At 42.5% G+C, this 23,973-nt stretch overlaps 1 protein-coding gene across 2 annotated transcripts in view; it reads left to right on the top strand.

Moving 5' to 3' along the window:
- Positions 1-23,973, top strand: part of LOC118401968 (arf-GAP with GTPase, ANK repeat and PH domain-containing protein 3-like) — a 394,943-nt gene that overhangs the window by 317,872 nt on the left and 53,098 nt on the right. For both annotated transcript variants that reach the window (XM_035799697.2, XM_035799696.2), the window contains exons 11-12: positions 6,692-6,863; positions 15,941-16,114. In XM_035799697.2, the coding sequence (XP_035655590.1) occupies positions 6,692-6,863; positions 15,941-16,114 (346 nt within the window). The remainder of the gene's footprint in view (positions 1-6,691; positions 6,864-15,940; positions 16,115-23,973) is intronic.

Below are 23,973 nucleotides of genomic sequence, written 5' to 3'. Positions count from 1 at the left end.
GTCGTTTGTCGTTATCCGACTGGCCGGTGTTGCCCAGAGCTCCCCCATCTGATAGCGGCGTAGAAGTAGCTCAGCGGTGGTCGATTATCATGAACCGTGGAAGCCGAAGACAGCGACTTCCCGCAAAGCTGTCTACACTCCTAACGAGAGGCCCGGAGAGGATACAAACAGAAAATAGTTTTGCCATCCTGGAGCCTGATCTTCCTGCACCTTCGTCACTGGGGGTGCCTGTGTCTGCGACCGCAGTGCCTACAACTACGAAATCAACTTCGACCTTCTGTCCCTGCTTTGGATCGAGCGGGGATTCTCCATCTGTCGGAGGCCTGCCACAGGCGCCGGGAGCAACGTGTTCAAGTTATCCTGCCTATCGCCTGTCCATAAAGGGTTCTCCGAATCCTGAGAGGCGTGGGAGTGGGCGGATTTCCTCATCCACTCCAGCTGGGATTCTGGGCAGCTCCATGGTAAGAAATGTGACCATTCCTTGTACAAAAACAATGTCTTATCCCGGAGCTCGAGTACATGACATTACTAAGTTGCTCCCGAATGTACTACGCCAGGACGTGGAAATCGATTCTATCGTAGTCCATGTGGGTTTTAATGGCATTATGAAGGGCAGTTCTGAATAGTTGAAACTGGATTTTAAAGAGTTGATTGACTCTCTGCTAAACACTAACAAAAGCTCCATAATATCTGGCCCTCTACCATCTCTGAATCGCGGCATTGAACGTTTTAACAGGATTCTTTCTCTTCACAACTGGCTACGTGATTATTGCAGCTCAATGGGTCTAACTTTTGTTGACAATTCCGCTACCTTTTGGAAACAAAACACATTTTATAAGGAGGATGGGATCCACCCAAATCATTTGGGATCCTGGATCCTTTCACAACACTATAAGGCTGCGTTGAGACAATGACTTATCAATGACTGAAGACCAGCTAAGCTAATCCCTACCATTGTGATGCAGAGTTTATAGAAAATATGGAAATGCCAATGGTGGAGGTGTTGCTGTTTATATTCAGAACCACATTCCTGTGAAGATTAGAGAGGAGCTCATGTCAAATACTGTTGAAGTAATATAATAACAAGTTCATCTGCCTCACCTAAAGCCCATTCTGGTGGGAAGCTGCTATAGGCCATCAAGTGCTAACAGTCAGTATCTGGATAACATGTGTGAAATGCTTGATAATGTATGTGATATCAACAGAGTTATATTTTCTGGGTGATTTAAATATTGACTGGATTTCATCAAGCTATCCACTTAAGAAAAAGTTTCAAACTGTAACCAGTGCCTGCAACCTGGTTCAGGCTATCAGTCAACCTACCAGGGTAGTTATAAACAGCACAGGAATTAAATGATCAACATGCTTTAATCACAACTTTACTAATGCTGCAGAAATTTGCTTGAAAGCTGTATCCAGATCCATTGGATGTACTGATCACAATATAGTAGTCATATCTAGGAAAACCAAAGTTCCAAAGGCTGGGCCTAATGTAGTGTATAAGAGGTCATACAATAAGTTTTGTCGTGATTCCTATGTTATTGATGTAAAGAATATATGTTAGTCCTAGTGTGTAATAAGGAGCAAACAGACACTACACTTGACATATTGTAATGATTTTCATTGGTGGAAGAAGGAATAGACCAAAGCGCAGCGTGGTACGTGTTCCTGATGCCTTTAATAAACTGAACACTGAATACAAACGAACAAAAGAATAAAGGAAAACCAAAACATTCCTGTATGGTGAAAACACTGAAACGGAAAATAATCACACACAACTCAAAATGGGAAAACAGGCTACCTAAGTATGGCTCTCAATCAGAGACAACAATAGACAGCTGCCTCTGATTGAGACCGATACCAGGCCAAACACATAGAAAAAGAAAACCTAGACCTACAACATAGAATACCCACCCACATCACACCCTGACCAAACTAAAAATAGAAACATACAAAGCAATCTACGGTCAGGGCGTGACACACATTTCTGAAATGGCTTATTCCAGTTGCTGATAAGCATGCACCCATTAAGATGACTGTAAAAACTGTTAAATCCCTGTGGATTGATGAGAAATTTAAAAATTATATGTTTGAGACGGATGAGGCAAAATGAATGGCAAAGAAGTCTGGCTGCACAACCGATTGGCAAACGTATTGCATATTGAGAAATCATGTAACTAAACTGAATAAAAAGAATAAGAAACTAAAATATGAAACCAAGATCAATTAAATAAAAAAATGATAGTAAAAAGCTTTGGAACACCTTAAATGAAATTCTGGGAAAAAAGGCAATTTCAGCTCCATCATTCATTGAAACAGATGGCTCATTCATCACAAAACCAAATGATATTGCCAACTACTTTAATTATTTTTTTCATTGGCAAAAATAGTAATCTTAGGCATAACATGCCAGCAACAAATGCTGACACTACACATCCAAGTATATCTTACCAAATTGTGAAAGACAAGCTTTGTCATTTTAAATTCCGTAAAGTTAGTGTGGAAGAGGTGAAAAAATGATTGTTGTCTATCAACAATGACAAACCACCGGTATGGAAAACTACTGACGATAATAGCGGACGATATTGCCACATCTTCAATTTAAGCCTACTAGAAAGTGTTTGCCCTCAGGCTTGAATGGAAGCAAAAGTCAAATTCTACCTAAGAATAGTAAAGCCCCCTTTACTGGCTCAAATTGCTGACCAATCAGCCTGTTACCAACCCTTAGTAAACTTTTGGAAAAAACGGTGTTTGACCAGATACAATGCTATTTTACAGTAAACAAATTGACTAACTTTCAGCATGCTTATAGAGAAGGACATTCAACAAGCACAGTACTTACACAAATGACTGATGATTGGTTGAGAGAAATTGATGATAAAAATATTGTGGGGGCTGTTTTGTTAGACTTCAGTGCGGCATTTAACATTATCGATCATAGTCTGCTGATGGCAAAACGTATGTGTTATGGCTTTACACCCCCTGATATATTATGGATAAAGAGTTACCTATCTAACAGAACACAGAGGGTGTTCTTTAATGGAAGCCTCTCCAACATAATCCAGGTAGAATCAGGAATACCCCAAGGCAGCTGTCTAGGTCCATTACTTTTTTGAATCTTTACTAATGAATTGCCATTGGCTTCGAGGAAAGCCAGAGTGTCTATGTATGCAGATGACTCAGCACTATACATGTCAGCTACTACAGCGATTGAAATAACTGCAAAAATGAACAATGAGTTACAGTTAGTTTCAGAGTGGATGGCAAGGAATAAGTTAGTCCTAAATATTTCTAAAACTAAAAGCATTGTATTTGGGACAAATCATTCACTAAAACCCTAAACCTCATCTAAATATTGTAATAAATAATGTGGAAATTGAGCAAGTTGAGGTGACTAATCTGCTTGGAGTTACCCTGGATTGTAAACTGTCATGGTCAAAACATATTGATACAACAGTAGCTAAGATGGGGAGAAGTATGTCTATTATAAGGCTCTGCTCTACCTTCTTGACAGCACTGTCAACAAGGCAGGTCCTACATGCCCTAGTTTTGTCGCACCTGGACTACTGTTCAGTTGAGTGGTCAGGTGGCACTAAAAAGGACTTAGGAAAATTGCAATTGGTTCAGGATAGGGCAGCACGGCTGGCCCTTGGATGTACACAGAGAGCTAACATTAATAATATGCTTGTCAATCTCTCCTGGCTCAAAGTGGAAGAGAGATTGACTTCATCACTGCTTGTATTTATTAGAGGTATTGACATGTTGAACTACTAGCGCACAGCCCGGACACCCATGCACACCCCACAAGACATGCCACAAGAGGTCTCTTCACAATCCCCAAGTCCAGAACAGACTACGGAAGGGGCACAGTACTAAATAGAGACATAACTAAATGTAACTCTATTCCACATCAAGTAAATCATGCAAGCAGTAAAATTAGATTAAAAAAAAAAACAGATAAAAAAAACATGTTATGGAAAAGCGGGGACTCTGAAGCAACACAAACATAGGCGCATACCCACACACACATGATAGCATACGCACTATACACAAACGTATATATGTGGTAATGGTGGAGTAGGGGCCTGAGGGCACAGTCTGAATGTATTGTAATGTTTTTAAAATTGTATAAACTGCCTTAATGTTGCTGGACCCCAGGAAGAGTAGCTGCTTCCTTGGCAGCAGCTTATGGGGATCTATAAAAAATACAAATACAAAAACCTGAGCTCAATTTCGAGTCTCATAGCAAAAGGTCTGAATACTTACGAAAATAAGATATTTCTGTTTTTATTTGCAAAAAAATAGTAAAAACCTATTTTAGCTTTGTCACTACAGGGTATTGTGTGTGGATTGATGAGGATTTTATTTGATCCATTTTAGAGTAAGTCTGTAACTTAACAAAATGTGGAAAAAGGGAAGGGGTCTGTCTGAATACTTCCCAAATGCACTGTATAGTAGAGAAATTTTAATTTGCATGCAACATGAATTGATTACATTTGTTTTTATTAAATTATTGTATTGACTGGGTGGTAATGCCTTAACTTTAGTAGCCATTATTAGCAGAGCAGTGTAGTGTTACAGTGATGTATGTAACTGACTAGCTAGCTGCTAATTATACCTATCGTAGTTTATCAGGAGCATGTCTACTAACTCTGTCTTGAATGTCTGTCTGCTACCTCACTGACCAGAGCGAAGGCAGAACAGGAATCACTGTTACATTAGCAGACATGTGTTTACTACCATTCTGACTTACCAAGCAGAGAGAGTGGGAGGGAGAGCACGTGGGAGGGAGGAAGAGAAAGTGGTAGAAAGAGAGAGAAGGTGGTAGAGAGAGCAGGGGAGACTAGGTGGGAGGGGGGAGAGAGCGGGAGACAAGGTGGGAGGCAGAGAAAGAGTGGGGGAGAGAGGTGAGTGAGCATAGCCTTGCTATTGAGAAAGGCCGCCGTAGGCAGACATGGCTCTCAAGAGAAGACAGGCTATGTGCTCACTGCCCACAAAATGAGGTGGAAACTGAGCTGCACTTCCTAACCTCCTGCCCAATGTATGACCATATTAGAGAGACATATTTCCCCCAGATCACACAGATCCACAAAGAATTCGAAAACATATCCAATTTTGAAAAACTCCCATACCTACTGGGTGAAATTCCACAGTGTGCCATCACAGCAGCAAGATTTGTGACCTGTTGCCACGAGAAAAGGGCAACCAGTGAAGAACAAACACCATTGTAAATACAACCCATATTTATGCTTATTTATTTTATCTTGTGTCCTTTAATTATTTGTACATTGTGTGTGTGTATGTATGTGTATATGTGTGTATATATATATATATATATATATATATATATATATATATATATATATATATATATATATATATATATATATATATATATATATATATATATATATATATATATATATATATATATATGTATATATATATGTATATATATGTGTATGTATGTATATATATATGTATATATGTATATATATATATATATATATAATATGACATTTGTAATGTCTTTACTGTTTTGAAACTGTTGTATGTGTAATGTTTACTGTTAATTTTTGTTGTTTTTCACTTTATATATTCACTTTGTATGTTGTCTACCTCACTTGCTTTGGCAATGTTAACACATGTTTCCCATGCCAATAAAGCCCTTGAATTGAATTGAATTGAATTGAATTGAGAGGTGGGAGGGAGAGAGACTGAGAAGGTGGGATGGAGAGAGCGGGAAAAGGAGAGAGCGGGAAAAAGAGAGAGCGAGAAGGTGGGAAGGGAGAGAGGGGGAGAGCGAGATACAGAACAAGAGTGCGAGGATCCCTTTAATTTCACAGTCAGCCAAGCCATCCACACAATCACCTTCTGTTAATTCTATCTGCTACATCAATTAAATTGTTTGTAGAAACTAATTGAATGTGGCTTAATCACACATCTTAATAGCTTTGCACGCTTCGATCTGGCTGTTAATTCCAGCAATAAAAGGAAATGAGAGCGAGGAGCGCTAGCTGGCTGGGTAATTAGAGAGGAGGCAGGGGAAGAGATGAGTGCTTTATGGAACCCTGATAAAGGAAGGAGAAAGATTGAGGGAGAGATAAAGGAAAGGAAGAGATGGAAGGGGGGGGCATACCAGGCAAAAGGCAGAGCGGAGAGTTCTCCTCTGGCTTTTTCTGCTGAGCTCAATGATTTTCACCTTGGCTTCCCTTCCTCGTCCATTTGGGGTGGTGATGTTGTTTTAAATCTAAATCGTTATGAGAGAGAATGAGACCGTTTGCATTCATTAGTCTACTCCATGGTTCTCCAACCCTCTTCCTGGACAGCTAACCTCCTGTAGGTTTTTGCTCCAAACCCAGATGTAACTAACCTGATTCAGCTTATCAACCAGCTAATTATTAGAATCACGTGCACTAGATTAGGGTTGGTGTGAAAAACTACAGGATGGTAGCTCTGCAGGAACAGGATTGGAGGGTCCTGGTCTACTCATTAAGTCTATAACTGAGCTAGTTTGTGAGGCAGCGTGCGCACAGGTAATGTTCTGAAATGGCTATCTGTCAGTCAGTTTTGGTACTGTATGTTAGGATTGAAGTTATATCATTAGTTTGTAGTTTTTAAAGGTTTTTCATGATCATCCACGTTTAGACTAATGAGATTGACTCAGTGTGTTTTGTGATGTGCGTTCCAGGACTACATGCAGAATGTGCACGGTAAAGAGATTGACCTGTTGAGGACCACGGTCAAGGTGCCAGGGAAGCGACCACCCAGAGCGGTCACCACCATCGCCCCCACCACCAGCCCCAAGACCAACGGGCTGACCAAGGACCGTAGCACCCTGCAGCTAGGAGTGGGCACTGCAGGTAAGAGGGCCACCCTAGTCACCACTCTGGGTCCATGCCAGACCTCTGTACCAGACCTCGGTCAAAAACATATGCCAAATTATTTCAAATAAAATGATAAGCTACCCTTTATTTAATTTCCATGTTACAGTGGAACAAATAGAATAGTCCACAAAAAGCTAAATTAAGCACACCTCAAATACTTGCATATATTTCAAAAGTATTTGACTGAAGTTTGCTCCTCAATTTTGAGGAATCCACATCTGTTATAATACAGACAAACAGAGTAGGTAGAAGTTGCCTACTAACCACTGATACAGGGTCAGATATTTATTCCTCCTCTTAACAGTTATGGTCAGGTTTGCGAGTAAAATAATCAGATTTGAGATCTGCGGCTATAGGAACAACTTCTACCTTGCTCCAGAACCCAACCAAACACTTTCAACAACCACAGACCGAGGTATGTGCAAAAAGCTAGCAACTAAATAACTTAAGCTAAGCAACCTGATGCCAAGTTCAACTTTATGTAAATCTCTATCGACTTCATGTCCGGTCAAATCAATAGTGGTTCTTCAGAGACACTAATACCATTCACTGCCCAGAAGATACAATAAAGTTCATTTTAATAGGTGAAATATATAATGATCACGTAATATGTATTTTATTGCTGTATTTATGTGAAAACTCTTTAGATTTTGGTACAATGTCATTATGCAGATGAGCTAACACAATGATATGATTACTGAAGGAGTGCTTATAAGACTATTCAATTCTATCTTAAAGGGCCAATCAACTTGAGAAGTCAGAAGCTCTACTGGTTGGCTACTGCATAGCAACTTAGTGGTGCCAAAAAACCCTGGCTTGCCATAGAAAGCCTATGTAAATTACGAACACCAGAACAGCCAAACCATTCTTTGGCCTCTAAAATTATTTAATTATGATCAAGTTTCATCCACACTGTGAATTATTTTAAAGTTCGCTACAAATTGAGATATTCAATTAAATAGTGATTCATTCTGACTACATTTGTCGTCACACAGGACCACGTGCTGACAAATCACGGGCGGACAGGCTACGAGGAGGCTTGCGCCCTCTTGCCATAGACATTAAGGTAGACTCTCTCAGGCAGGATGAAAATGACTACATCGCCCATGATCCTTTGCTAGTTACGCCCACTTTCACCATGATCCTTAGCGATTTTGTTTTTGGTGCCATTCAGTAATACAACACGATTGAAATATTTCCGTCTTCATGCACCATCGGGAGTTTTCCGTAGGAATACATGGATGACGTCAGCACTATCACCATCTACTGGTTTTAATGTTTATAGTAGAAACAATTACATAGCGTTATTCCCGCCACTGTTTCAGTAAAAAGCTGAGGGATATGGCTCGAGAAATGTAACCACTCTCAAATTCATAGACAGATTGCCCCTTTAAATGATCTAAATATGATTCATTTGTTCATAATAATCATAATAATCATCAAAAAATAAAAATTTCCCATCGAAGGACAATTTTATTTTGTCCAGATGTTGAATTTTATCTCTGACCTAAATTCCATCCAGGGGGCTTGCCTTGCTTGTCCTGTGTCCTGCCAGTACCAATGCCTTCCTTCCTTCAGTCCACATAGGCCTATAAATAGACAGAGCTGGCTGTGCCACTGGAGGCTGGAGGGAGCTTTAGCAGGAACTGGCAGCAAGGCCCAGAGAGGCGAGGAGAAACCAGTGATTAAATTTAGGGGTTAGGATTAATTATTACTAAGAGTAATTATTACTAATTAGCAGAGTGGTCCCCAGACGGGGGTGATGTGGGGAGAGGGATAGAGGGGAGTGGGGTAATGAGGGTGTCCTCCATCGGCCAAGGAGCAGTGTCTGTTACCTCCTGCCATGGTTGTAGCTAATTGGATTGTGCAGTAGTGGAATAGACAGACTGGCCAGTAGGGACCACTTGTGGCCCAGCCCTTACTTATTTTGTTGATCCTGGCCAAGATTTGACCATCAGGACCCTACTCAAGAGGTTAATTATTCAAATGCCTGAGAAGATTTATGAGTTTACAGAGTGAAGGACAGGGGGTGGAGGTCACGTTCCAACTTCCAACTCATAAACAATTAACCTTCAGGAGGAGGGAGAAGAGAGCAGAGGTGTCTGAATCTGTAGGAGGGAGGAAAGAGAGAGGGGTGATGGGGAGAGGAGTGGTTATGGGGCCCTGAAAAAGAGGCCAAATGCTGTTTTTTGTTTTTAAATAAATATTGTTTAACTCTGTTGTAAATACAGAGCTAGTAAAGGATGCTGTTGAGACAACTCACTACACATTCTCACTATTTTTTTTGCGTCTGGGAGGGGAACAATATGAGGGCGATTTTAGTTCATCTCCAATTAGGAGAGAAAGGTTACAAATCAGGGCAGGTCTTCTCCCGTTGGAGCACCCTCTCCTGATGATGCGATCGGAGTGAGTTTGATTTCATTAGGCATGCAATTGATGAAGGGAACAAAGGAGTAATTTGTCATTCATGGCGTCTGAATCACAACCCTGTCTTTGCCTTTGGTAATCCATTCACTACCTGGATCTAAAGACCTTTAGAATCACAGGAGGAAGAGAGAGAGAGGGGAAGAAGATGGAGAGGAGAAGAGAGAGAGATGGAGACAAAGACTAAATGAATAAACACATGTGTCCATGAGTAAAAACGTGTGCAGGCCTAATTCCTTCTCCTCTGTCTGAGTGTTCAGCGGAACCGTTTTACCCACGACAGATACATTGTATCAAAGTATTAATGTGGCCCATCAGTTTTAATCAATCGTATGGGGGGGTTGACTGTGCTGCACAGTACCTCCCTCTTACATTGTAAACCAGTGAGTCTTCATCTTGCTTTGGGCTGCATACATACAGTCCAACCACTGGGCACTGACTCACTGACCACCATTAGGTTATGCCTCTGTCTCAGTGGCCACCAGCCCAGTGCCGGGGCCTGATGTGTGGGTGTGGTGACTGTCTAATGGCTCCTGACGAGGAGGCGGCTGGATGAGGGGGGAGGATTAGATGACATGGCTGAGCCACAGAGGGGAGTGTGGGGGGAAGCTTTCAGGGATGGCGGGCGGCATTAGGCAGTAGTGATAGTGATAATAGTGGTGGTGGATTACACGGCTCCAGACACAGATGATGTGCTCCTTTCCTCCTTCCCTCCTTTCCTACTTCCCCCATTACCCCCTTCCCTCCTTCCCCCATTACCCCCCTTCCCTCCTCCAGACACAGAGGATGTGCTCTTTTCCCCCTTCCCTCCTCTCCCCCTTCCCTCATTCCATCCCCCACATTAGCATTAATGCCTCATTATCCTGATACTTGTACATAATGGCAACAACTCCACAGTGGGGTCAGGCCTCTGCTTCACGGCTCATCAGTCCTCTGACGGTACGCCTGGCCGCGCCGGCCCAAAGAGAAATGAGAGGCAAGATGACGTTACTGCTACCGCCGTTCTGTAGCTACCCACTAATCCATCCCTTCTACTTAGATTACAGCCCCAGCCAGAGCCAGCCCCGCTGCTGCTGCTTAGCATGGAAAACACTCCTTTACTCTCTCTCCTACACACTTAGTTATATTTGTCAAATGCAGATATAGGCGTACATGATTGCGGTACAGCTTTTGGACATGTCTATTAACATGCAGGTGGAACTGCCAATATAAATTCCCAAATTATCACAGAAAGTGAAATTATGGTTTTATTTTGACACCAAGTTTCTTCTTTTTACAGTAGTTTGTTTTTTGTAATGACAGTATGTCTACAGTACCTTGTGTAAATTCAGCCTAAGTGACTAGCCAGTTGAATAGATACGTATTCACACTCCTTGACTTCTTCCACCTTTCATTACAGCCTGAATTTAAAATGGATTAAATTGAGGTGTTTAGTCACTGGCCTACACACAATACTCCATAATGTCAAAGTGGAATTACATTTTTAGACATTTTTACAAATGATTTAGAAATGAAAAGGTGAAATGTCTTGAGTCAATAATTATTCGACCCCTTCGTTATGGCAAGCCTAAATAAGTTCAGGAGTAAACATTTGCTCAACAAGTCACGTAATAAGTAGCATGGATAGTATAATGTTTAGCATGATTTTTGAATGACCCAAACAAACAAATCAAATCGAACAAATCAAACAAATCAAATCAAGATCAAAGGTTTTATTTATAGAAGGGCACCTATTGGTAGATGGGCTGATATCTCAAAGTGCTGCACACACAAAACCCAGCCTAAAACCCCAAACAGCAAACAATGCAGGTGAGAAAATTCACGGTGGCTAGGAAAAACTCCCTAGAAAGGCCAAAACCTAGGAAGAAACCTAGAGAGGAACCGGGCAAATGTACACTGGAGTCCTCTTCTAAGATGACATTGAATGTTCCGGTGCCCTAGTTAAGGTTCTGATAAATCTGCAGAACATGACAAGATGTTCAAATGTTCATAAATGACCAGCATGGAAGAATTTTTTAAATAATAAGGCAGAACAGTGTGCAAACTAGAGACATACCCAGAAAGCACAGTCAGGTGGACTGGGGACAGTTGAATCCAACATTCATGACTCAGGGGGTTTAGTACTTATCTGGGGCAAGATATCCTAGGTTTTATTTTTCCATTTGTTTTCCAAACTGGAGCAAGCATGGCCAGGTGGACTGGGGACAGCAAGGAGTTTCATGTCAGGTAGTCCTGGGACATGGTCCTAGGGCTCAGGTCCTTTGTAACACAACAAAATGTCGAAAGAGTCAAGGGAGAATACTTTCTGAAGGCGCTGTAACACTTAGATTCACACATACAATTATCTCTATTTGGTTTCCTCAGTGTGATTTGGGGTGAATTTCAAACACAGATTCAACCACAGAGACCAGAGAGGTTTTCCAATGCCACACAAAGAAGGGCACCTATTGGTAGATGGGTAAAAATGTAAAAAATATATGGAGTAGAGCTAAGCACACACAAAATCCTAGAGTAAAACCTGGTTCTATCTGCTTTCCAACAGACACTGGGAGACAAATTCACTTTTCAACTTGACAATAACCTAAAACACAAGGCCAAATATACACTGGAGTTGCTTACTAAGATGACATTGAATGTTCCTGAGTGCCCTAGTTAAGGTTCTGACTTAAATCTGCATGTAAATCTATGACAAGACTTGAAAATGGCTGTCTAGCAATGATCAACAACCAACTTGTCAGAGTTTGAAGTCAAATTTTTCTGTAAGTCATCACAAGGTTTTCACACACTGTTGCTGGTATTTTGGTCCATTCCTCCATGCAGATCTCCTCTAGAGCAGTGATGTTTTGGGGCTGTTGCTGGGCAACACGGACTTTCAACTCCCTCCAAAGATTTTCTATGGGGTAGAGATCTGGAGACTGGCTAGGCCACTCCAGGACCTTGAAATGCTTCCTACGAAGCCACTCCTTCGTTGCCCGGGCGGTGTGTTTGGGATCATTGTCATGCTGAAAGACTCAGCCACGTTTCATCTTCAATGCCCTTGCTGATGGAATGAGGTTTTCACTCAAAATCTCACGATACATGGCACCATTCATTCTTTCCTTTACACGGATCAGTCGTCCTGGTCCCTTTGCAGAAAAACAGCCCCAAAGCATGATGTTTCCACCCCCATGCTTCACAGTAGGTATGGTGTTCTTTGGATGCAACTCAGCATTCTTTGTCCTCCAAACACGACGAGTTGAGTTTTTACCAAAAAGTTATATTTTGGTTTCATCTGACCATATGACATTCTCCCAATCTTCTTCTGGATCATCCAAATGCTCTCTAGTAAACTTCAGACGGGCCTGGACATGTACTGGCTTAAGCAGGGGGACACATCTGGCACTGCAGGATTTTAGTCCCTGGCTTTGTTACTTTGGTCCCAGCTCTCTGCAGGTCATTCACTAGGTCCCCCCTGTGTGTTCCTGGGATTTTTGTTCACCGTTCTTGTGATCATTTTTACCCCATGGGGTGAGATCTTGCGTGGAACCCCAGATCGAGGGAGATTATCAGTGGTCTTGTATGTCTTCCATTTCCTAATAATTGCTCTCACAGTTGATTTTTTCAAACCAAGCTGCTTACCTATTGCAGATTCAGTCTTCCCAGCCTGGTGCAGGTCTACAATTTTGTTTCTGGTGTCCTTTGACAGCACTTTGGTCTTGGCCATAGTGGAGTTTGGAGTGTGACTGTTTGATAACAAGTTCAAACAGGTGCCATTTATACAGGTAACGAGTGGAGGACAGAGGAGCTTCTTAAAGAAGAAGTTACAGGTCTGTGACAGACAGAAATCTTGTTTGTTTGTAGGTGACCAAATATTTATTTCCCACCATAATTTGCAAATAAATTCATTAATAATCATCCAATGTGATTTTCTGGATTTTTTCCCCTCATTTTGTCTGTCATAGTTTAAGTGTACCTATGATGAAAATTACAGGCCTCTCTCATATTGTTAAGTGGGAGAACTTGCACAATTGGTGGCTGACTAAATACTTTCTTGCCCCACTGTATGTAGTACCTGATGGTACAAGGCACACCAACATATCCCAACAAGTAGTTTGACTCTTGGGTGTCCGAAAGGGGGAAAATGAATAGCTAAATAAATACACAAACCCTATATGGATTCATATTTAAAATTTCAAGTAACAATCATGTCTAATTGTCAGATGTGATGCTAATGATTAATGAATTAAACATGGATCCATCAATTAGTCCCCACAGAGCAGACCTAGACCACTTCTGCATAAAGCAGCGTATAATGTAATTACACCGGAGCTATAATCAGCTGGTCGCATCAGGGGAGAATGTTCTCTATCTGCCCCATAGAAATAGTATTCGAATATTAGACAAGAGTATCTTGTCAAAATATCGAAGCTTGTAAATGTTGTCTTTCTCTTCTGATTTAACTTTAGATATAACTTGATGAATCATTGTACTATCTTGGATGCTAGTGTGGAGTGTGAAAGTCAGAATTTGTCACTGGTGTATTTGATGCATTTTGGTCTGAAAATGTTTCACTTCTGATCCTCACTTCTATTTTAAATTTGGCGTTGAGGCTCAGTTGAGTTATTATTAGAACTTTAGTAGCAGTGATTTTATGTTGAGCAAGTTGTCTAAATTAATTGAGGTACTGAAATGTTGAATGTAATTGTTGCATTGAAATACATTAAATAATGCGAAGCAGTTATATTATATTCACTAGTATTACCACTTATCTTAGAGAAGTGATATTTTTTTATTTTTCAATTTGATGAATAATCCATATATATCATCCATATATATATATATATATATATATATATAACATTTACAAATAAACTCATTAATTTTAGGATTTTCAAATATGCCAGCTCATGCCATCAGTCAGTAACTCACTCAAAATGACTCCAAAATTGTCCCCCATTGTCCCCCATCAACAATGACTAAACACACATGTGAGGGATTTTGTTCAAATTTACTGCATCTTTCCACCATGATTCTTCAACACGTCATCTCTCCCCTCTCTCCAATGCCCTGGTTTGGGGATGCAAATTCAGCCAGCACTCCCCTGCATGGTTCCCTCTCTCTCTTTCCCTCTCCTCTCTCTCTCTGCGATCCCGCTCCTTCCCCTCTGGGACCTGAAGATTAATATTCCCGGGCCCAACAAGATAATTACTGATACCAATTAGACATGATTATGTGAATTTGATACACTTATTACTCTCGCTAATGAGAAGGATGTCTTACCCTAACAAGAGCGCCGCGGCGCTTGGTTTACTTTACACACAGCACACAGTATATTATATCTAACTACTGTTATTGTTGTTAAACCTCAATCTGAATAATATATATTTTTTACGTCTCATAATTGTTAACAAAAGACCTTGATGTGTTACAAGTAACACAATACATATTATGTGACTTTTACCAAAACAAAGTGTTTGACTGCTACCCTTTCAGAGCAGTCTTTGCTATCAGTAGATTAAGTTATATAAAACTGGTGCTCAATTATTGCTTCTAGTCTAGTCTATCATATCTTGGAGAATACCCAGCAGAAATGATAATATAGTTGATAACTCCCTTTTGTTTTTACTACAACCTAAGGAGTAGAGCATCTTGTTACATTTCAGAGATGACTCATCCACTCTATTGTCTCTAGTTGGGCTTAATGTGTGGTAACAAATGCTCATGGGTAACTTTATAGTAGGCATGTATTCTCTATTCTCTATTGCAGCTCTGACAATAAAAACCCATACTTGATCTTATAAGTCTGTTGATTTACTGATAAATACCATGTATATCATTTGACTCAGAATCAACCATGAATGACTTGTTTAGTTAAATTTGATTGTGATTTTGTACAGGGAATGGTGGATAAATAAAGTTTTGGTTAAAATAAAATAATTATCATAGACTAATTTCATTGGATGAAAATACATATATATTCTTATATTAGCACACTGTACTAGAAGATGTCAAGTCAGTATATGTTGTGTTGTGTGGCTGTCCAGACAGGAACAGGAGGGAAGGACCCCACACGGTGCTGCCTAGCCCATGAATTAGTAAATGGAGGCAGGCAGACAGGCAAAGAGATGTCCGTGGTTTGCCTGATTGGAAGTCGGGGAGAGAGAGGGGGCCTGCCGCCTGCCGACGGCGGGAGAGATGGATGTGGCAGTCAAAAGGATGAGGCGAGATAATTAGCGATCAGAGTGTATCTTGTTAATTAAGGGCTAATTAGAGACAGGCGGAGGGAGAGGGGGAGATGGGGGAAGGCAGGGAAGGGATGGAGGGTTTACACATGTAACACAGAGAGATGAACACAAGAAAGGGGCCGGCAGCATTGTGCAACTTTACTATAATGTCTGTTCTCGTACAGATAAAAAAAAGAAAAACAGAAAGAGAACTGCAAAACTTGTTATTAACAAATATGGCTTGTTTGATGCAACATACAATTGGATTTGCAAAAGAGATTGTAACCTCAGTGAAATGCACCTCTTTGTACAGGTACATGAGATGATGATGCATGACACCCCCTCTCTCTCCCTTTCTCTCTCTCTCTCTCTCTCTCTCTCTCTCTCTCTCTCTCTCTCTCTCTCTCTCTCTCTCTCTCTCTCCAGGTGCGCCCCACTCTAACAGTAGTACGTCCCTCCAGTCAGAGCATTCGGTCGGCGGGGGAAATCTGGTGGGCTTCGGGGGCAGTAAAGACGGCATGCACCAACGCTCCTTCTCTGTGTCCAGCGCTGACCAATGGAACGAGGCTGTCATCAACACCAGTGCAAGCACCGGGACCGGTGAGACTGACGACCACACCTCCCATGTCCTCTTCCTCATCCCTACACCTTTTCTTCTTCCTCGTTTTTTACTCCATCTTCCCTGCTCATTCTTCCACAACTCCACTCCCACTATTTACTCAAGGAAGTCTCAGCCACTCGATGTCATTGAAATAGATGTAGCGAGATGATGACACACGACACAATGAACAGTAGACAGCGTCCAGAACAGACCTGGTACAGTCATATCAGTGGAGGTGCAATAGCCGTTTGTATTCATTACGACACACTGTAGCAAAACCTTTTGCAGAGGAAAACAAGTGTTTCTTATTGGAAAAGTTCAGGTAGTCCCTCCTTTTTTCGTTCCGTTTTCTTCCATTTGGTGCCTAATGAATAGGACCCTGTTATTGGTGAAGAGGTGGAATAGAACAAAGATCGTTTTCATAATGAGGTAATCAGGCTTTTGATCGCTGTGACCTTTTCGCCTACTGTTATCTTACAGAAGCGAAAGATGATGGTGGAGAGGAAGTGAGTGAAGGTTATTTGCCATCCCAGCACCCTAACTCTGCTTCCCTCCCACCCCATCACAGAGCATTGCCAGCGCACTTGAGTGAAGTAAAATAATACATTTGCTGTGCGTGTTGGCTCCTCTCCCCCCTCACTCTCTCCGCAATAGGAAAATTAATGCTTTTCGGGGGTACCATTCATCACCAGTTATTTCCCCTCTCTTTGTGGTTGGCAGTAAAAAAGCACTTAAATGCACATCAACAGAATAACAGTCATTTCCATGCATGTTTGCACTCTGCTAGTTCTCATTAGCACTGTGGCGGCGGCGGCCCCCTCCCCATCGGCTCCCAGGGGCCCCGGCAGTTTAAAGAGCGCTCTTTTCGAGCACTGCTGGAGTCCAACGCTGTGCCGTGCGCACAGCCTCATGGTTCCACAGACAAGCCCCGTCTCTCATTTGCAACTGCCAAACGATCAATTCTGCCTGGACGCAGGCAGGCACTTCTATCATAACCCCCTACCCCTCTACTCTCCCATCAGCAGCACGCCCAAAGCAGAATTACTTAGAGGAGAGAGTGTGGTGGGGTCCTCTCAAATAATTGTGTGTGTGTGTGTGCGTGTGTACCTGTATACAGGCTTGTGTGTTTATGTTTTCACATTTGTGTGTACTCTAGGCTACATGTCTTATATATGTTGTTCAGGAGTGAGCCATGTGTGTGTGGTCAATGTATGCGTGTGTGTATTCCAAATCACTGTGCTGTCATCCCACTCTACCGATATGCTACTTACTAAACAGCGAGCTAAAATCTATTTCCTTGTTTGGTAAACTGAGAAGACTTGACTTCATATTAGCATAGCTCATTAGCCCCCATCCTTTCTTCTCCTCGACCAGATTTTAAATTCCCTCCATTACTCAGTTTTCTTCAATTACTGTATATCCATGGTTCTGTTTAAGGTAACCACAAAGGAGCCAAATGAGCTGAGAATGATAGATATTCGATAAGTCATGTCAAATGGTAAATATGTTACTTTGTTCCATTCTTGCATTACCAATATTGTATACTGACACTACATTTGGGCGATTCAGAAGGGCTTTATCATTTGAAAACAAGTAGACTTCAATGTGTTCTTTGAGTATTGCATTAATTGATATGCCTCCCTGCCCTACAAATAGCGAATCTCAATTAAAATGTACAGCAGAATACAGAATATTCAATGTGATATGTGACTGCAGTGTTTTGAAGGTAACAACATAACAGTTGATTGAATTGTGACCTCTTTATCTTTCATTCTAATGGAACCTTCAATAATCAATAGGAGGAAGGTCCACCGTTCATTCAGAATGTTTTACCGTTTGAGTAGACGTCAACCCAGAGCCCCAATCACTCCATTATCCTTCGTCAAGGTTGCAGGTTAACATAAAACATGGTTCTTCTTAGAAGAAAAATACAAAAAATAGCAGATTGATGATATGCTGAAGAATAAAATGCATCTTAGTCCAGGTAACCATTTCCATATTATTTAAAGAATGTCCTCATTTGTAAACCTATTGAGGGAGATGCAGGGGGAGCTAGCTACATCTCTTGAATATTGAACGTAGCCTTTTGATTAAATCTCAGCCCCATTTTGTCTATTGCTTCGCAGGCCACTCTTAATCTGGGCCCACACAAGAAGCTGTGTTTAGAAACTGTCTTTCCTTTATATACTTCATCCTTTACACCTGAATTAAAAACAGACTTGACAGGCACCTAAGCACTGTGACATTTTTACAAATGGCAATATAACTCCGTCAATGCCAAAGTGAGTGACCCCCAGTTAAAGTTTTGTTGTAGTATGCAGTATCCTGCTAACTGGGGAGCAGACAAACATTTTGACCAAGTCTGAGGGTTTGAAAAGTTTTTTTTATAGTATATAAACAGGTCACTGCCAAAATAAAGGTAATACCAACATAGTGTTTTAGTAGGGTGTTGGGCCACCACATGCCTGAACAGCTTCAATGCACCTTGGCATAGATTCTACAAGTGTCTGGAACTGTATTGGAGGGATGAGAAACCATTCTTCCATGACAAATTTCATAATTTGGTGTTTTAATGATAGTGGTGGAAAACGCTCTCTCAAACGCCGCTCAAGAATCGCAGGTTGACGTTTATTGTCATAAGTCTTCTCCTGGAGGCAGAACTGAGTGATTTCCCCTTAGATAGGCCAGCTGCAATTGCTATATTGTAAAAATTCATGAAAACAAACATTTGCTTAGGGTTAGGCTTTAGGGTTAGCAGTGAGGTTAAGGTTAGGTTGACTTTGTGGCCGTGGCAGCTAATGACCACTGCAGAGCTGCCTCCAGAACAAGATTCATAAAAAAAAACTCCAACCTGCTCCAGAATCTCCCATAAGTGTTCAATTATTGTTGAGATCTGGCGACTGAGACGGACATGGTTTACATCATTTTCATGCTCATCAACCCATTCAGTGACCACTTGTGCCCTGTCGATGGGGGCATTGTCATCCTATGGGGGCATAGCTAAAATAATGGCCTGCCCAGCATTTTTATACATGACCCTAAGCATGATTGCTTAATTAACTCAGGAACCACACCTGTGTGGAAGCACCTGCTTTCAATATACTGTGTCCCTCATTTACTGAAGTGTTTCCATTATTCTGGCAGTTACCTGTAGGTATATACACCATCAGAGTATGTTTCTCCAGTGAAGGTATTTCATCACAGAGGCAGTGAGTGAAGGCAGGACCAGCCTGTTCTGTACTTCAGGGTGTTCTGCTGTATTGCTGGAACTCTACTCTGCTCTGCCCTCCCGTCGTGTACTGGAGAGCGTGGTACATGGGGAGTTTGATTTCCACGCCGGGTCCATAATGAAGTTTGACATTTAGTTTGGAGAGAGCAGCAGAGCGTGATCAGGCCTTGATTAGTGCACTCTAATTGAGGATAATAAGGGGGAGACGGTGATTGTTTCTAATTTTTGCCATTAATTGCAGCCGATGCCGTTGATTGAGGACAGGCAGTGAGCTGCTGCCGTGTCAAGTGGCCTAGCCGGTGAAATCACAGTGCTCCCATACCCAGAGCCTCTTGAATTACGCATTTAGAAATTAAATTAAAAACTCTCTCTCTCATTCTGTCTCTGTGTCTCTCTCTCTCGTTCTCATTCATTATCATTGTGAGAAGGCTGCCGGTTTGCGGCAGGGCCAGAAAGCTGTTAGCAGTTCGGTGCTGCGATGGATAGCGTATTAGCTCCCTCTTTGTCTCGCGCACAGTCTTCATCATGCAGCATGTTTAAACGGTAATTTCCCCGGTGGGAGTGTAATACATTGTAATCATAGGTTAGCCCTGATACCTATTCCACAGTACCTGCATGCTCAGGAGGAGAGGCTGGGAGAGGCTATATGGCACTCAGCTGAGAGGAGAGAGAGACTCCTGATCCTCAACATGCTTCATTCCCGCCCCTCGCTACCTCGCTCTCGCTTTCTCGCTCCCGACAGCACCTCATAACCAGTAGCTAATAATGCCAAAGTGAACTTGCTGAGCGGCTCACAACTGTGAGCTACAGTGCCTCCATTTTAAACAGAGAGCCAGTTGGTGGCATCTACTCCTAGGTTTTATTATGGGAAATCTGATGCGATCCATCAGATATGGATAGCTTTGAATTGAGGTGCACTTCAGATGAGTCAACACTAGATTATGTTGGATGACTAGTGCACTGCCAGGGACTCTCTGACATTGTTGCTCAATGATGTGTATGCATGGTTTAACAGACTCTTATCAGTGAGTAATAGATATACATTGAGTGTACAAAACATTAGGAACACCTGCTCTTTCCATGATAAATCAAATCAAATTGTATTTGTCATATGCACTGAATACAACAGGTGTAGAACTTGAAATGCTTACTTACAAGCCTTTAACCAACAATGCAGTTCAAGAAATAGAGTTAAGAAAAATATTTACTAAATAAACTAAAGTAAAAAATAATATAAAATAAAAAGTAACACATTAAAATAACAATAATGAGGCTATAGACAGGGGGTACCGGTACCGAGTCAATGTGCGGGGATAAAGGTTAGTCGAGGTAATTTGTACATTTAGGTAGGGTTAAAGTGATTATGCATAGATAATAAAACAGTGAGTAGCAGCAGTGTAAAAACAAAGGGTGGAGTGTCAATGTAAATAGTCTGGGTGTCCATTTGATGAATTGTTCAGCAGTCTTATGCCTTGGAGTAGAAGCTCCAAGGCTTGCCATGCGGTAGCAGAGATAACATTCTATGACTTGGATGACTGGAGTCTTTGACAATTGTTTGGCCTTCGTCTTACACCGTATATAGGTCCTGGATGGCAGAAGGCTTGGCCACAGTGATGTACTGGGCAGTACGCACTACCCTCTGTAGCACCTTACAGTCGGATGCCGAGCAGTTGTCATACCAGGCGTTGATGAAACCGGTCAGGATGCTCTCGATGGTGCAGTTGTTGAACTTTTTGAGAATCTGGCTACCCAGGCCAAATCTTTTCAGTCTCCTGATGTGGAAAAGGTGTTGTCGTGCCCTCTTCACGAATGTCTTAGTGTGTTTGGACCATGTTAGTTTGTTGGTGATGTGGACACCAAGGAACTTTAATCTCTCGACCCGCTCCACTACAGCCCCATCGATGTGAATGGGGGCGTGCTCGGACCTCCTTTTCCTGTAGTCCACAATCAGCTCTTTTGTCTTGCTCACGTTGAGTGATAGATTGTTGTCCTGGCACCACACTGTCAGGTCTCTGACCTCCTACCTTTAGGCTGTCTCATCATTGTCAGTGATCAGGCCTACCACTGTTGTGTCATCAGTAAACTTAATGATGGTTTTGGAGTCGTGCTTGGCCACACAGTCGTGGGTAAACAGGGAGTACAGGAGGGGACTAAGCACGCACCCCTGAGGGGCCCCCGTGTTGAGGATCAGCGTGGCAGATGTGTTGTTGCCTACCCTTACCACCTGGGGGCGGCCCATCAGAAAGTCCAGGACACAGTTGCAGAGGGAGGTGTTTAGTCCCAGGGTCCTTAGCTTAGGGATGAGCTTTGTGGGCACTATGGTGTTGAACGCTGAGCTGTAGTCAATGAACAGCATTCTCACATAGGTGTTCCTTTTGTCCAGGTGAAAGGTGAAAGATCCCTTATTGCTGTCACTTGTTAAATCCACTTCAATCAGTGTCGAAGAAGGGGAGGAGACCGGTTAAAGAAGGATTTTTTTGAGGCATGGATTGTGTATGTGTGTCATTCAGCGGGTGAATGAGAAAGCCAAAAGATGGTATTAGGTGCCTGGTACACCAGTTTGAGCGTGTCAAGAACTGTTACACTGCTGGATTTTTCACACTCAACCGTTTCCGTGTATATCAAGAATGGTCCACCACCCAAAGGACATCCAGTCAACTTGACACAACAGTGGGAAGCATTGGAGTCAACATGGGTCAACATCCCTGTGGAATGCTTTCAACACCTTGTAGAGTCCATGCCCTGGCAAATTGAGGATGTTCTGAGGGCAACCGGGGGTGCAACACAATGTTAGGAAGATGTTCCTAATGTTTTGTACACTCAGTATATACACTATATATACAAAAGTATGTGGACCCTTTAAATTAGTGGATCCGGCTATTTCAGCCACACCTGTCAGCAACAGGTGTGGCTGAAATAGCTGGATCCACGAATTTAAAGGGTTTAAAGGGTTTAAAATCGAGCACACAGCCATGCAATCTCCATAGCCAACATGGGCAGTAGAATGACCTTATTGAGGAGCTCAGTGACTTTCAACGTGGCACCGTAAATAGGATGACACCTTTCCAACAAGTCAGTTCGTCAAATTTCTGCCCTGCCAGAGCTGCCCCGGTCAACTGGTAATGTCTAGGAGCAACAACGGCTCAGCCGTGGTAAGCAACACAAGCTTACAGAATGGGACCACCGCGTGCTGAAGAGTGTAAAAATCGACTGTCCTCGGTTGCAGCACTCACTACTGAGTTCCAAACTACCTCTGGAAGCAACGTCGGCACAATAACTGTTCGTTGGGAGCTTCATGAAATGGGTTTACGCGGCCAAGCAACCGCACGCAAGCCTAAGATCACAATGCGCAATGCCAAGTGTCGGCTGGTGTGGTGTAAAGCTCACCACCATTGGACTCTTGAGTAGTGGAAACGCGTTCTTTGGAGTGATGAATCACGCTTCACCATCTGGCAGTCCGATGGACGAATCTGGTGGATGCCAGGAGAACGCTACCTGCCCCAATACATAGTGCCAATTGTAAAGTTTGGCAGAGGAGGAATAATGGTCTGGGACTGCTTTTCATGGTTCGGGCTAGGCACATTAGTTCCAGTAAGATAGCAAGGTCCATAGCGAGGGCCATACAGAAATGGTTTGTCAAGAACAGTGTAGTAGAACTTGACTGGCCTGCACAGAGCCCTGACCTCAACCCCAATGAACACCTTTGAGATGAATTGGAACGCAGACTGTGAGCCAGGCCTAATCGCCCAACATCAGTGCCTGACCTCACTAATGCTCTTGTGGCTGAATGGAAGCAGGTCCCCACAGCAATGTTCCAACATCTAGTGGAAAGCCTTCCCAGTTACTTTAGCTTCACTATAGATGTAGAAGTACTTTCGATGTACAATAGCTTAACAGATATAGTCTGGTTTATTCACAATGTTCATTCCTCTTTGGCAGTTACCATCTTTCACCTACTCAGTCAGTGTTAGAAAAGCAAATAGCGATGACAAGTCTGAGCCACCCTAGTCTTATTAATTAGCCATCAAGCGGAAGCAAACGGATAGAAACACGGAGGGACTAGCTGAACATGTCCAACAAGAAACCTTCATATTCATTTTCTATTGCAGAACGTCTTGCTACGCTGTGCCCTAATGTATATGACCCATGTTTTGGGAGCAGGCGGAGCAGAGGATCATGGGTCATGTTCCACAACATTAGGGGCAGAAATTGATAATTAGAAGTGTTTATGACACGACATGCCCCCAAAGGGGAGCCCTCCACTCTCACCTCAAGCCACATTAAACAAATGCTGCCTGTCATCGTCGAGATGGGGACAAGGTTGGAGGGTTCGGGACCTCTCTCCGTTCCCTTCTCCTCCTCTCCGACCTGTCATACAGAGCTGTGTTGGCGGGACAGACACTGGGGTAGAGGTAAAGAGGGAGGGGGGAAGGGGGAGGGGAGAAGGAACTCTGTGGGCCCCTTTGCCCCCAGCTGTCTACACCTAGCTAATGACTGGTCTCGGGGGCTTTTGTGGGGGAAGCAGGGAAATTGAAACAGACGCCCCGACACGCCACGGCTACATGTGTGGCTCTGCCTCTGTGCTGCCATTCAAAACCAACCGGTGAGGAGAGAAGGAGGGAGGGAACT

This window comes from Oncorhynchus keta, chromosome 23 (genome assembly GCF_023373465.1).
Source record: "Oncorhynchus keta strain PuntledgeMale-10-30-2019 chromosome 23, Oket_V2, whole genome shotgun sequence".
Lineage (NCBI taxonomy): Eukaryota > Metazoa > Chordata > Actinopteri > Salmoniformes > Salmonidae > Oncorhynchus > Oncorhynchus keta.
This window is presented reverse-complemented; position numbering and strand designations above follow the sequence as displayed.